The 12,549-nt window shown below is 35.1% G+C and overlaps 1 protein-coding gene across 6 annotated transcripts in view; it reads left to right on the forward strand.

Annotated features, from left to right (window-relative positions):
- The window catches only part of ABCB1 (ATP binding cassette subfamily B member 1), a 55,590-nt gene that overhangs the window by 33,032 nt on the left and 10,009 nt on the right, over positions 1-12,549 (forward strand). For 5 of the 6 annotated variants that reach the window (XM_082045342.1, XM_082045344.1, XM_082045343.1 and 2 more), the window contains 7 exons: positions 891-1,073; positions 1,743-1,889; positions 2,268-2,372; positions 4,338-4,415; positions 5,767-5,850; positions 6,169-6,372; positions 11,742-11,842. In XM_082045342.1, the coding sequence (XP_081901468.1) occupies positions 891-1,073; positions 1,743-1,889; positions 2,268-2,372; positions 4,338-4,415; positions 5,767-5,850; positions 6,169-6,372; positions 11,742-11,842 (902 nt within the window). The remainder of the gene's footprint in view (positions 1-890; positions 1,074-1,742; positions 1,890-2,267; positions 2,373-4,337; positions 4,416-5,766; positions 5,851-6,168; positions 6,373-11,741; positions 11,843-12,549) is intronic. The other variant, XM_082045347.1, reaches the window with a different exon arrangement.

Genomic DNA, 12,549 nt, shown 5'->3' on the forward strand with positions numbered 1-12,549 from the left:
GAAATTAATATAAATATCAGAAACTTATTTGTTGCAAAGTGAAGAATTAGGCCAATTAAAACTTTTCTTCATAAAATAACTATGAGAATGCGTCTGGTCACCTTACATTCAAAGTAACTCTGTATTCAAGCAAAACTGATAATGGAAAAAAATAAAATAGAAAGAAAATTAAAAATAGGGGGAAATGCCAAAAAATTGAAAGAAAGCAAAACCCAGTAATTTTTATTAGCAGTACAAAAAGCAGTAAGAAATACAAACTATCTGAGGAAAAAAAAAAAAATAAATACAAATTGAAGGCAACCTTGAATCCAGATAGTATTAAATACCTCAGTGGTGGGTAGACATTTACTTATTCTGTCAAGAGACTGGCAAAACTATCACCAAAAGTAGAGTTCTTTTCCAGATTGTTCAGATTTTTCAGTCAAAATCTCTTCCTGACTTGTTCCATCCATTTAAAGTCAAGAACTGTTAACAGTGTTCTGCACTAAAGAAGAGTAGTTTTTTCCCACTTCGTGGACAAACAGCATATCCACTGAGACCTCATTGAAAAAGATCCCAACATGAGTGCAAATGGTTCACTCTCAATTTAAAACTCTGTTACAAGTTAATACATTTAAAAAGATGAAGTACTTCCCCTCCCCTGCCCTGCACTGAGTATAAGTATTTTCTTGAGAGGTGGGGTACTCTTATACATGAATCAAGCTTTGAAGACAGAGATGTGCTCAAGTATAATACAGATGTTCATATCTGCTTTATAGTATTATATATAGTTTTCCTCATATCTCTTTTCACTGAAACAAGTTATGTTTCCCTTGATTACTTCATAATTTTGAAAGTTCAAAGTAATATATGCGTAATTAATCTTAGCATCATGTTCTTCCCTATTGTAGGCAATAGAAGCTGAAGTTCCATCATCAGAAAATAATGAGAATGCATTTAGTGTCACAACTAGTGAATTTAAACCAGAATTTCAAGAATCCTTACCAAAAGGATTGAGAAGACGATCAACTCGGAGAAGCATGAAAAATCCAGGAGCAGAGAATGACGATTCTGATGAGAAAAAGAGTTCACCTGTAAGTATTTTTGCAGAGCTGTTAGTGAACTTTGACTCCTTTCAACAAGGTATGTTAAAATTAAATTAATCCTCCTGCTCTAGAAAAGTACAAGAAGGAGGCATTTGATGGGGTGAATTTTGTTATTCTCACCATGAGTGATTATGCAAATAAAATGGGATTTTAATAATCTATAACAAGGATGAGTTGATTCTTGAAAATCAATTTGCTGTAAAATAAATATACTTACATATACTTACATACCATACCAACATAGTCTATAAAGGTTAAACATTAATTTTTGGATCAGAAACAGAAGTTTTTCCCCGGCATATAACTCTTACAACACTTGCATTCATATTTGCTTGCATTAATCTAGTCATGGATTGCACACAGCAATATACCCAGAAGGAAGAGTTTAGTCAGCATTGAGCAATACCAATCAATGAAAATGAGAAACTAAAATATGATGACAAGAGCTGTAGATATATTATAACAGCTCTTTCTTCCTTGTATTAAAATAATAAAAAGAAATGTACAGTCAGTTAATTTTCATGACATTAAAAAGTATACGTTTTGACTTCCCCTGAGTAGATTCTGGGAGTAGGAAACTGACTTTTAATTTCTCATTTTCTGGATATTTCTCCAAATACATACATGTTTGTCCTAACAGAATTACCATTTTTTTAGGATGAAGAATTACCTGCAGCTTCATTTTTTAAAATTCTGAAGCTGAACAAAACGGAATGGCCATACTTTGTAGCTGGAACTTTTTGTGCAATTATCAATGGAGCTATGCAACCTGCATTTTCAATAATATTTTCAGAAATTATAGGGGTAAGTGAAAATGAAATATGCAAAAAAACTATGAAGCAAAATTTATTTATATTAATATTAATTTATTTATAATACTTAATATTAGATTTTATTACAAATTCTATTTGTATTAAAACCAGGTCTTAAACAATCACTGTATAGTGAAGCTGAGGATTGTATGAAGCACTTTTACAAAAATCTGAAGAATTATGTGAAATTTACAAAATCCTAAAAATCTTGCTACAACCTGAAATTTGCTTGTTATACCTATAATCATATGTGACATATGCTTAAATTTTATATGAATGCAAATGATTGTCAAACATTGTTATTGAGAAAGATGGGAGTATTTTAGATTATTAGTTCATTAAAAATGTTGGTTTAAATATTATTTTATAGATTTTTTCAGAAGCCGACAAGACCATTGTAAGAGAAAAGGGCAACTTGTATTCAGTGCTGTTTTTAGTACTTGGGATTGTTTCCTTTTTTACTTTCTTTTTCCAGGTATGTCTTGTTATTTTAGCTTTACTATAATTGTTCATCATGTTTTAGAAACCAGATCTGAAATATACTCAAAATGTATGTCTTCTTAATACATGTCTCAAACTCAAGCCAGAACCCACATCTATGGTTGTGGATGTGCCTTGTGCTGAATTGAATCTTTTTTGACCTAAAGTTCCTCATGTGTTAGAAACCTTCCAACCTATTCTGACTCTTCACTTCAGAACTTAATTTCTTCTTCAGCAGTCAAACATATCTCAGCATGGAGCTCTGGATTCTCTCACTCTTTTTTTCCATTGCCATCTCACAGCCACCCCCTCCAGCCTTTACACTGTACCACTCTCTTCTCACTCTCAAGCCCTTCCCTTTGAATGTTAGGAATTGCAAATCAGCCAATCTCCTGCCTTAGCTCTTCTATTTTTTTACTTCTCTAACCCCTTACTTATCTTATGTGAGCCCCCACAGAGATTCACAAGATTCACAGGCCCAGTTCCTCAAGTAACACCCATCATGCTGATATTCATCTCCTCCTGCTTAAATACTAGTGGTTGAACAGTAATACCCCATCCCCTGTTCTCACTGATCTCTATAGCCATCTCAACTTTAAAAAAAAGTATTTTAACTTTACCCTAATTCTTATATGTATCTAACTTATACAACAGTGCCACACTTAAAATAAAAAAAAAAAAAAAAGGTTGCAATCGTACAGTGCAAACTGTATGTAAATGCAAACTTTGACATTTAAGTAATTTCATATGTTGTCTGGTCTATAATTTCTGAATATGCTTGTATACTGTTACCCATTAAGCAAGACTACACAGTGAAATAATAAAGCACACTTGGGACAACAGCATAAACAGTCTCTTGCAAAAGCCTTCTGGTTAATTTATGGAATTGTCTTATTGCACATGCATGCAAGAAGGCCTTGAATATGGAACACTGAGCTGTAGATGGCTGCAACAGGTTTGCTCAATTTATAAATGTTCAGGTAATGCTTTAAATGTGAGTGGGAAGAGTTCATTGAGATGTAACACTCCCAAATTAGTGAGAATGAAAAGAATTCTAACTATTCTTGTAATTTCTTTATATACTGCCCATTCTCTGATGTTATTTTGTGATTTTTGCTAAGTCACATACTTATGCAAATTTACTGACAGTATGGGAGAACAGCAAAGATAATGATCAAAGTTAACTGAGAAATATTTGCTGAGTGGAATATGCCAGAATGATTTTTCTTAGTATCACATAGTACAATTGCATCTGTGGTTTGTATTTTAAGAGTGTTCAATTTCCCAAATGTACATTCCAAACAATTAACATTTGTAATCACATAAAGGTGGTAGTAAGTTAAACACACCATAAACACTGATGTCATACTAACACATAGGGAGAGTGTACCTTCCTGAAGATTTAATCAACATATTCCTTTTTGTATCTTGTTAGATTGATTCATATATCTGACTAAAACTATGTCAAATTCATTATGAAACATCACTTATGTATTACTGCTGATACTTATGTCAGTTTGTGTTAGGATTCCAGGGAAGAAATCTTAATTCTGTTTGAGTTAATGGGAAATGTACATTCGACTTCAATGAACCCAGATTGCCTTATGAAGTCTTTAACTTAAAACAAGTGGCTGAAAAACCATTTGTTTAAATCTGACTTAAGTAAACTCATACAAATGAAGTCAAGTGGTTGATTAGTGATCATCTTTTCCCCGAAGCACGCTGGTGAATCAGTGCTGGGAAATATTGCTATGCTCTATGTATTTTTTTGAGAAAATTTTGAATGTCTGTACTGTGAACCTACTACCTATGACTATTATACCTGGTTTTACATTTGCTTTGTGCAATCAGGACTGCAATATTTTGTAGTTTGACACTGTAGACAAGGTATCTAAAATATTTATTGAATAAACACAAAAATTGGAATAGTATCCTAAACGTTGTACCTTTTCTAAAATAGGGGTTTGCATTCGGCAAAGCTGGAGAAATTCTTACAATGAGGCTTCGATTCATGGCATTTAAAGCAATGCTGAGACAGGTAAAGATAATAAAGATTTTTATTTCCAGGCTTTTAAACATAATTATTTGTATAGATATTATAAAATAATTGCATTCTGCATTATTCTATCATATTATGACTTGTCTAAGCAAGGTATCTTTAGAGGGAAAGTCTTAAATTGATACAAGTAGAAGAGCCTTTTATGTACTCCTTGCAAAGACTTGGATTTACAACTGAGTTACTATAGCCTGACAAATTGATGTGCACCAACAGTATCCCATTATGTGTTCATTTGTGTGCTTTGCTTTCTTGATGTCCTTTCTCCCCTGAAGAAATGCAATACAATGCAGCTTACATTGTAACTCTTATTTCAGATGTCTGATTTAAATTGTAATATATACCATTATGTTTTATTTATTTATCAAAGAGTTCCAAAATATATAGTTGTTGCTTGTTAATACAATAGTGAGATTATATACTTAAATCTAAAGCCACTTTCAGAGAATTAAAATGTAAATATATTGTAGTGTTTTTAAGTAATTCATGTCGTTATCTAAATTGGCCTTAATCTTGCATGATTTCAGGATAAGTATTTTAGATTTTCAAATATACAATATGATGTTTCTGTGGTTTTATGTCGTGCACATAAAGCTACAAGTAGACAGAATTTGATTAATGCGAACATGACTGTTTGAAATGTGGACAGAAAACTGTTGTAATCTGAAGAACTATTATTTTTAGATCAGCCTCACTGAAAACCTAATGAAAGAGCAATCTTGCCTGTACTACATCACCAGGTCTTCATTCAATGCATATTACACATGAAAGTTTAAATTAGATATTGGGTCACGTGGTGAATAAATTATAAAATGTATACCTGACCCCAACAACTGACTTTGGTCAGATAGACCAGTTTGTTTTGTTTTTCTTCTTTGTTTGCTTGGGGAGCTTAAAGGCTTATTAGCCTTTAAGCCTCTTCAGTCTGGGGAGAAACAAAGCAATGAATTGGGAGTTCTTAACTTAAAACTGCTTTACGCTTAATTCATCCTCAAACAGTTGTGCAATTGTGAAGGAGTGTGACTGAAGAGTCATCTCCTTCAAGGGGATGCAGATTCAGCAGCAGTGAGGAGGGTAGATTTTGGTTTTGAGAATCCCCCAGGCTGCTCTCCTTCCTCCTCAGCAGTGACACATCAGATCACCCACAAACATACACTTTTTCTAAAAATATTCATTGTGCAATGAAGGAATTAGAATTAACTAAATATTCAGAACCAATGCACTGCCACACACCCAGTCTTTTGGCAGTTATATTAGGTAGGCCTCAGTTTTACTTTGCAGTTTATCTGAAATGTCCAAAAACCGGTCCTAAGAAAAATGTTTCTCATTGTAGGACATGGGCTGGTTTGATAATTCGAAAAATAGCACTGGAGCATTAACTACAAGACTTGCTAATGACGCCTCACAAGTCAAAGGAGTAAGTAAAATTTTGTTTGGGAATTTTTCGTATTTGTTTTAGTGTGTAGTGAAGTTGCAGCTTATGCATAAATATGTGGTATACTTAAAGTCTGTTCAGCTTCAAGAGCAGAATTTACAAATTGCAGTGCAAACATGTAATCAGAATACAGGGATAATTTTTTACTAAATCATCTAAGAAACTCCAATTTTTAAAAACAGCAAAACAGGGTTAAAAGTTTCTGAATAGTGTTTTGAGAATCAGGACTATTATAGGAAATGCTTTCCTTATTTAAGATGCAGTTGCTTTGGCAATAAATGTCCTTTTTTCTTCCTCCAGGCAACTGGTACGAGACTGGCATTTATTGCCCAAAACGTAGCTAACCTGGGGACTGGAATTATTATATCATTAGTTTATGGCTGGCAGCTGACTCTGCTACTTCTAGCTGTTGTGCCAATTGTGGCAGTGGCTGGAATGATTGAAATGAAGATGTTGGCTGGGCATGCTAAAAAAGATAAAGAAGAGCTGGAAGTTGCAGGAAAGGTGGGTCTAAAGAAGTTCATCTATTTCTGACCAAAGCATTGTTGATGGATGTACTACTTGAAAATACAAAGCATGTCATAATATTTAATTTCCAGAGACAGCCAGACTCTGTGTAGTTAACACTAATAGACCTACAGAGCATAACACCTCCTCAGTAATAATTGAAGACTTATGTTATTAACTGATATTTATTTTTATAATTTTTATACCCCAGAATGTGCTAAGCACTATTCAGGCATATTCTTTTCTCCCTCCTGTTCTGATCATCTCCATTTTCCTTATTTTGCAACCCTATTCATTTTGGCATTCTCTTTTTTCTTTTCTGTCATTCCTTCTTGGCATGGCATCTATTTTAGATATATTATACTGCTCCTTTTTCCCTTTTTTTCTCTTTTGTCTTGTTGATATTTGCAGGGATAATATGTATATATCCACTGTTTTCTGAATCTGTTTGCCCTTTATTTCTTGAGTGGAAGAGAAAGATGAGAACCGAAAAGCAAGATGGCTAGACTCTTGTTTAAGAAATTAGATGAAAGCATTTATTGTAACTTCATTCCAAAATTCCTTTTGGAACAGAACAACTATTTCACCACTTCCCAGATATTGCTTTATTCAAGGTAAAACTTTTCTAAAACCCCTTCCTATGTCCTACTGGTTTTAAAAGCTGTTGAGAAGAAAATGATTTCTCTACGGCCGAACACATAAAGAATGGTATTAATCTTCAGATGTGGTGTTTAAAAGTATATGTCTGTACATATGGTAGCAGTCTAATGTCCCCTTCTAGTTAATGGAGATGCCGTAGTGTGGGTGGGCACCAGCTGCCGTTTCAGAAGGGTATGGACTACTCTGTGTTCTATGTCATATCTGCCATACCTTACCCAAACGTTTTGAGTATCCTAGAGCATCTCCAATGGCACAAACCACCTGCATGTGGGCAACGGAATTGGAGTCCTTCGCACTCCAGCTGATGATCCTGGAGAAAGAGACTAGGTAGGCACATAGTGCCTAGGCAACTGAATTGCTTTTTTAGTTTTATTTAATAGGTATCCATTGACTACATGGGTAGCTTAGACACCTAGATTCATGTGTCTTAATATGGATCTGAACACCCCCCAGGCCCACTAACTCCTATTTACTAAATTAGTTTTATTTTCTTTCATAATGTCTGTAAATAAAGTTGCTGGAAAACATTTTTGTCCCTCTAAGTCCACAGGAAATTTTGTGTAATGATCTTTCCATGGGCTTTTTTGTGCAAGCCAAAGGTTGCTTTTCCTTTCAACTGGCTACATTTCTTCTGCTTCTTCTTTCTAACGGTTAAACATTTATTTCATATTGTTTTATTGTAAGATACAGCAGGAAAAAGTTGTCAGTTCTTGGGATAGGCATTAGAGACCTTCTTAATGCAGCAGATTGTGAAGAATTAGCATAGGTGTTACAAAAATTTATCAGTTTTTTGCAAAGTTTGAGAAAATACTTTATTTTCTTGGCATTATATGAGTTTCCTCTCTTAAGGCCACCCAAGCAAGCACTAGACTATGGGCATTTTATTCAGTTACAAATTTTTTAAAAATCAGTTTTCTTCAGTGACAATGGGTTTCTACCTGGAAAATTTGCTTTCTGCAAAGTGTTGCTGAATGTACATTACTAACAAAAAAACCCAACTACTCCTTTGAGTAGTACAATATAACTAAGAAGAACAAAATCTATTTCATTTCTTTGTTATCATTAATATTGTGTATTGCATTCAAATCAATGAGTTAGTCAATTATTGTGCAAATTTTCAAACAGTTTCACAAACATTACTGAGGCTATAATTATATCCCTATATTTTAGAACAAAGATAACAGGACCACAGTTTAAAAATATTGGGTAACAGTTTATGAAGAAAAATGTTTTCAGGTCTGTGGTTTAACTTAGATAAAAGTAGAAGGGTATGGAGGTCATTTTTCTGTTTTAAACTGTAGGCATTTGAACTGTGTGGTGAATTGCCATAACTCTGGTGTCCTAGAAGACATAATATACAGGATCACCTTTCAGAATAGGCTTTCATTTTGTTCAGATAATCAGAATCATAGAATATCTTCCATTAGAAGGAACCCATGAGTATCACCGAGCCTGACTCCATGCTCCTCACAGGACTACCTAAAAATAAACCATATGACTAAGAGTGTTGTCCAGACACTTCTTGAACTCTGACAGGCCTGATTCCATGACCACTTCCCTGAGGAGCCTGCTCCAGTGACAGACCATCCTCTTCGTGAAGAGCCATTTCCTAATGTCCAATCTGAACTTCCCGTGATGAAGTTTCATACCATTTCATTGTGTCCTATCACTGGTCACCAGAGAGAAGATCAGCATCTCCCTCTCTGCTGCCTCTCGTGAGGAAGTTGTAGACTGCAATGAAGTCATCCCTCAACATTCTTTTCCCTAAGCTGAACAAACCAAGTGACCTCAGCCGCTCCTCATAAGTCCTGTCCTTGAAACCTTTCACCATCTTGGTCACCCTGCTCCGGACACACAGTTTGATGTCCTTCTTATATTGAGGCCCCCAAAACTGCATTCAGAACTCAAGGTGGGGCTGAACCAGTGCAGTGTAGAGTGTGTCAATCTCCTCCCTCAACCAGCTGGCTATGCTGGGCTTGATGCACCTTAAGATGTGTCTGGCCCTTTTGGCTGCCAGGGCACACTGTTGACTCATATTCAACTTGCTAAAATATCAACCTAAACCTCCAGATCTCTTTCTGTGGGGCTTCTCTCCAATCTCTCACCTCCTGAGTTGTATGTATAATTAGCATTACTCTGTCCCAGGTGCAGAATCTGGCACTAGCTATTGTTAAATTCCATACAGTTGGTAATTGCCCAGCTCTCTAGCCTACCCAAATCTCTCCATAAGGCCTCTCTACCCTCGAGGGAGTCCACAGCTCCTCCTAATTTAGTATCATCGCCAAACTTACATAGTGTACATTGGACTCCTGCATCCAGATCATAACAGATTTATAACAACATTAAGGAATACTGACCATAAAATTGAGCCCTGCGGAGCACCACTAGTGACTGGCTGCCAGCTTGAAATAACCCCGTTTACTGTAACTCTTTGAGCCTGAACCATCAGACAATTGTTCACCCAGCATATTATGGGTTTGTCTAGATGGATACTGGACATTATGTCCAGAAGGACAGTGTGAGAGACAGTATCAGAAGCTTTGCTAAAATTTTAAAAAACCCACATTTACTGGCTTCCCTTGGTCAGCTAGGTGGATGACCTCATTATAAAAGGAAATTTAATTAGTTAAACAAGACTTTCCCCTTGTGAACCCATGCTGGCTATGACCAATGACTGCATTGTCTCTTAAGTGTTTTTCAGTAACTCACAGAATAACATTGTCCATGATATAACCAGGCAATGAAGCGAGACTGAAAGGCCTGTTGTAGTACAGTAACTTATTAGAAGTGCTCATGCTTCTCCCTGAACCTTCTCTCCTGCTTTTTGTGTAAGTCTGTTCAGAAAGCTTTGTGCAGAACAGGGAGTTTTCTGACTTGTAGCCATGAGCTGGAAAAAGAGGGAGCTCAAGGAACTAGGTCCACAGAAGCACACTGTTCCAAAGCACTGGTTTTCAAGAAGCTTTATGGAAAATATAAGCCATGTGATACACCAAATGCAGTAACAATATTACGTAAAGGAGCTATTCTATGCTTTCTGAAATTAAAATATAGAAGAATGTTAAGATTGAACTTGTATAAGTTTTAGGATGTTAAAAAACATTGCCAGTCTCTTGGGAACAAAAAGGAAACAAACAAACAAACAAACTCTCCCCAAGTTCAAATATTTAGATGCAAAGAATCAGAGACTCATTACACCTATGGGAAAAACCCAGGCATAAATAGGAGTTCAGTACTGAAAAAACACCATCACTATGTAAAGCCCTTATTTTATAATCTAAATGTGCATGAATATAAATATGCAAGCAGGGTACTTGATTTCTTTTTCAGGCAGATACCATCTAATAGTTAGTTTCAGATTTATACCTTATCTACAGCACTGTGATCTTGTACCCCGTGACCAGTTCTAGTTATTAAGATGAAAAGTTCACTCATTCTTGAGTCTTTTGCTTAGATATACTTTCCTTTCGTTATATTTTCCCTTGACCTTACTTTATGGTCTTCCTTAGACTAAAAGCATAAAGCATGAAATGTGTATTTCAGCAAAGTGATCTTGAAGCCATGAGGTTCATTTATAGACGAGGTCTACAAAAGTCTACCTATGTTATTTTTGGCATTGTCCATATGAATTTCCTGGTAATGTATACTTTCTTGTATGTACAGTTCTCTGAGTTATGAACAGACTTATTATGTGCATTTGTACAGTATCTATGCTCATAAGTGAGCTCTCCTGCTCCATACCCATCCTTAGAAATGAGACTAGTTGGCAACTGAATAGAGCCTACATATAGGTGTTTAATACTATTCGAGATGCATTAGGAAATAGAAGCCATCCATCCCTATGGGATTGTCAAGTATAATGCAGTATGTGTGGGAACCCCTGCTCTCCCAGAGCAACAGCAGTTGAGGCCAACTGGAACACCCAACCTACCACATACTTCACTGCAGGCACAGTGTAGGTCATGGACTCAAGCCCAGTGTTTCAACCAGAGGTGAACAGAAGGTACAGCACTAGCTCCAGTTTCTAAAGGGATGTGACTGTGTTTTCTGTTGGCCATCTCTAAGCATCATCATCTTCTACAACGCATATGGACTGAATTGAGCATACAGGCTCCTAGCTCCACTGTGTGGTTGTTGAGGAAGACTTTGTGGGCACTTACACAGACCTAACAGACTACATGAAAGGCTTGCAGTTGCTCCCACGTAGGCATGCGTCTACCACCTTCAAATGTTACTAGTACCCTTGTATACACAGATGATTCAAAGCTAAAGAATCTGCAAGCTTTAAGAAGATATTATTGATCAGATCAAGTATTAATTGCTGAGATCTAAGTTAGGCTCTAGGAACATAAGTAACCCGGACATTCTGATTATAGCCCAAATTCAGTGGACTGGAAATGGAATGCTAAATTGCCATTTTTCGTATAGAATTTCTCCATAATTGTCACTGTTGTCTAATGTCTTTTCACTACTTATTTGAAGGACATTAAAGAGGTCTTGACATAAAATTCTGAGCATCATCAGAAAATCTCACTGTCATAAAAAGAAAAATGCAATATGCTTACTTTTGAGATCAAAAGGTCAATGATTTTTATAAGAATTATAAAAAAATATAAAATATATCCCAGCAGACTCTTTTTATTAGTTTAGAATAAGGAATCGCAACATAATCTTAACTTTTGATTAAAACGTTTGTGTTTATATTGCAGATTGCCACAGAAGCCATAGAAAATATTAGAACTGTTGTTAGTTTGACCCGAGAAAAAAAATTTGAGTTGATGTACGGAGAACATCTGCATGTACCATACAGGTATAATAAAAACAACTAAGCTAAAAAAATAAATCTATATTTAAATTATAAAATAAATTACAAACATCTACTTGGACTAATGTTGATTTTATTTTGTTTCTGTGAATGATTTAATGTGTAATTTAATTACCTCAGAATTAATATAAATATTTTGTATATTTTTAATTAACAGATGCAACCACCAGTCAACATTTTTGTTCTTTGATTTGATTTCCTGTGATAATAATGGTATTTTCTATTGCAATGTTACTTGGTTTGGAAAAGTATTAGTTTGAAGTCAGGTTTGGAAGTCTTCTAATCTAACCTTCCACTTTCAGTGTTTCAGATATTTAATTAAAAACTTTTTAATGTGAATTGAATATTGCATTATACCATTTTTGAAAGTATGAATGGGATCGAAAACATTTGAATTTTTTTTAATTCATTGGTTTGTGGGGGAAAGAAAAGGAATATAAATCTGTCTGGACTAAAGCAAAATTTAAAAGTCTTAAAGTAAAAAAATAAAAAGATAGTGTTAATTAAAGTTTTATTTGTTGTAGAATGAAATGTTTCATTCTCCGACATCCATGAGAAAAGTAAAATAAATGACTGCATATGTACCCAAATATGACAGGAGACAATTAGGAGTGCAACTAATACATCCCCCATAATAACTGAGTGCTTAGAGCATAGTGCAGGATGTGAAAGACATTCCTTTAGCTTTCTTC

Source organism: Streptopelia decaocto (genome assembly GCF_964273445.1).
Source record: "Streptopelia decaocto genome assembly, chromosome: 2".
NCBI classification, from domain to species: Eukaryota; Metazoa; Chordata; class Aves; order Columbiformes; family Columbidae; genus Streptopelia; species Streptopelia decaocto.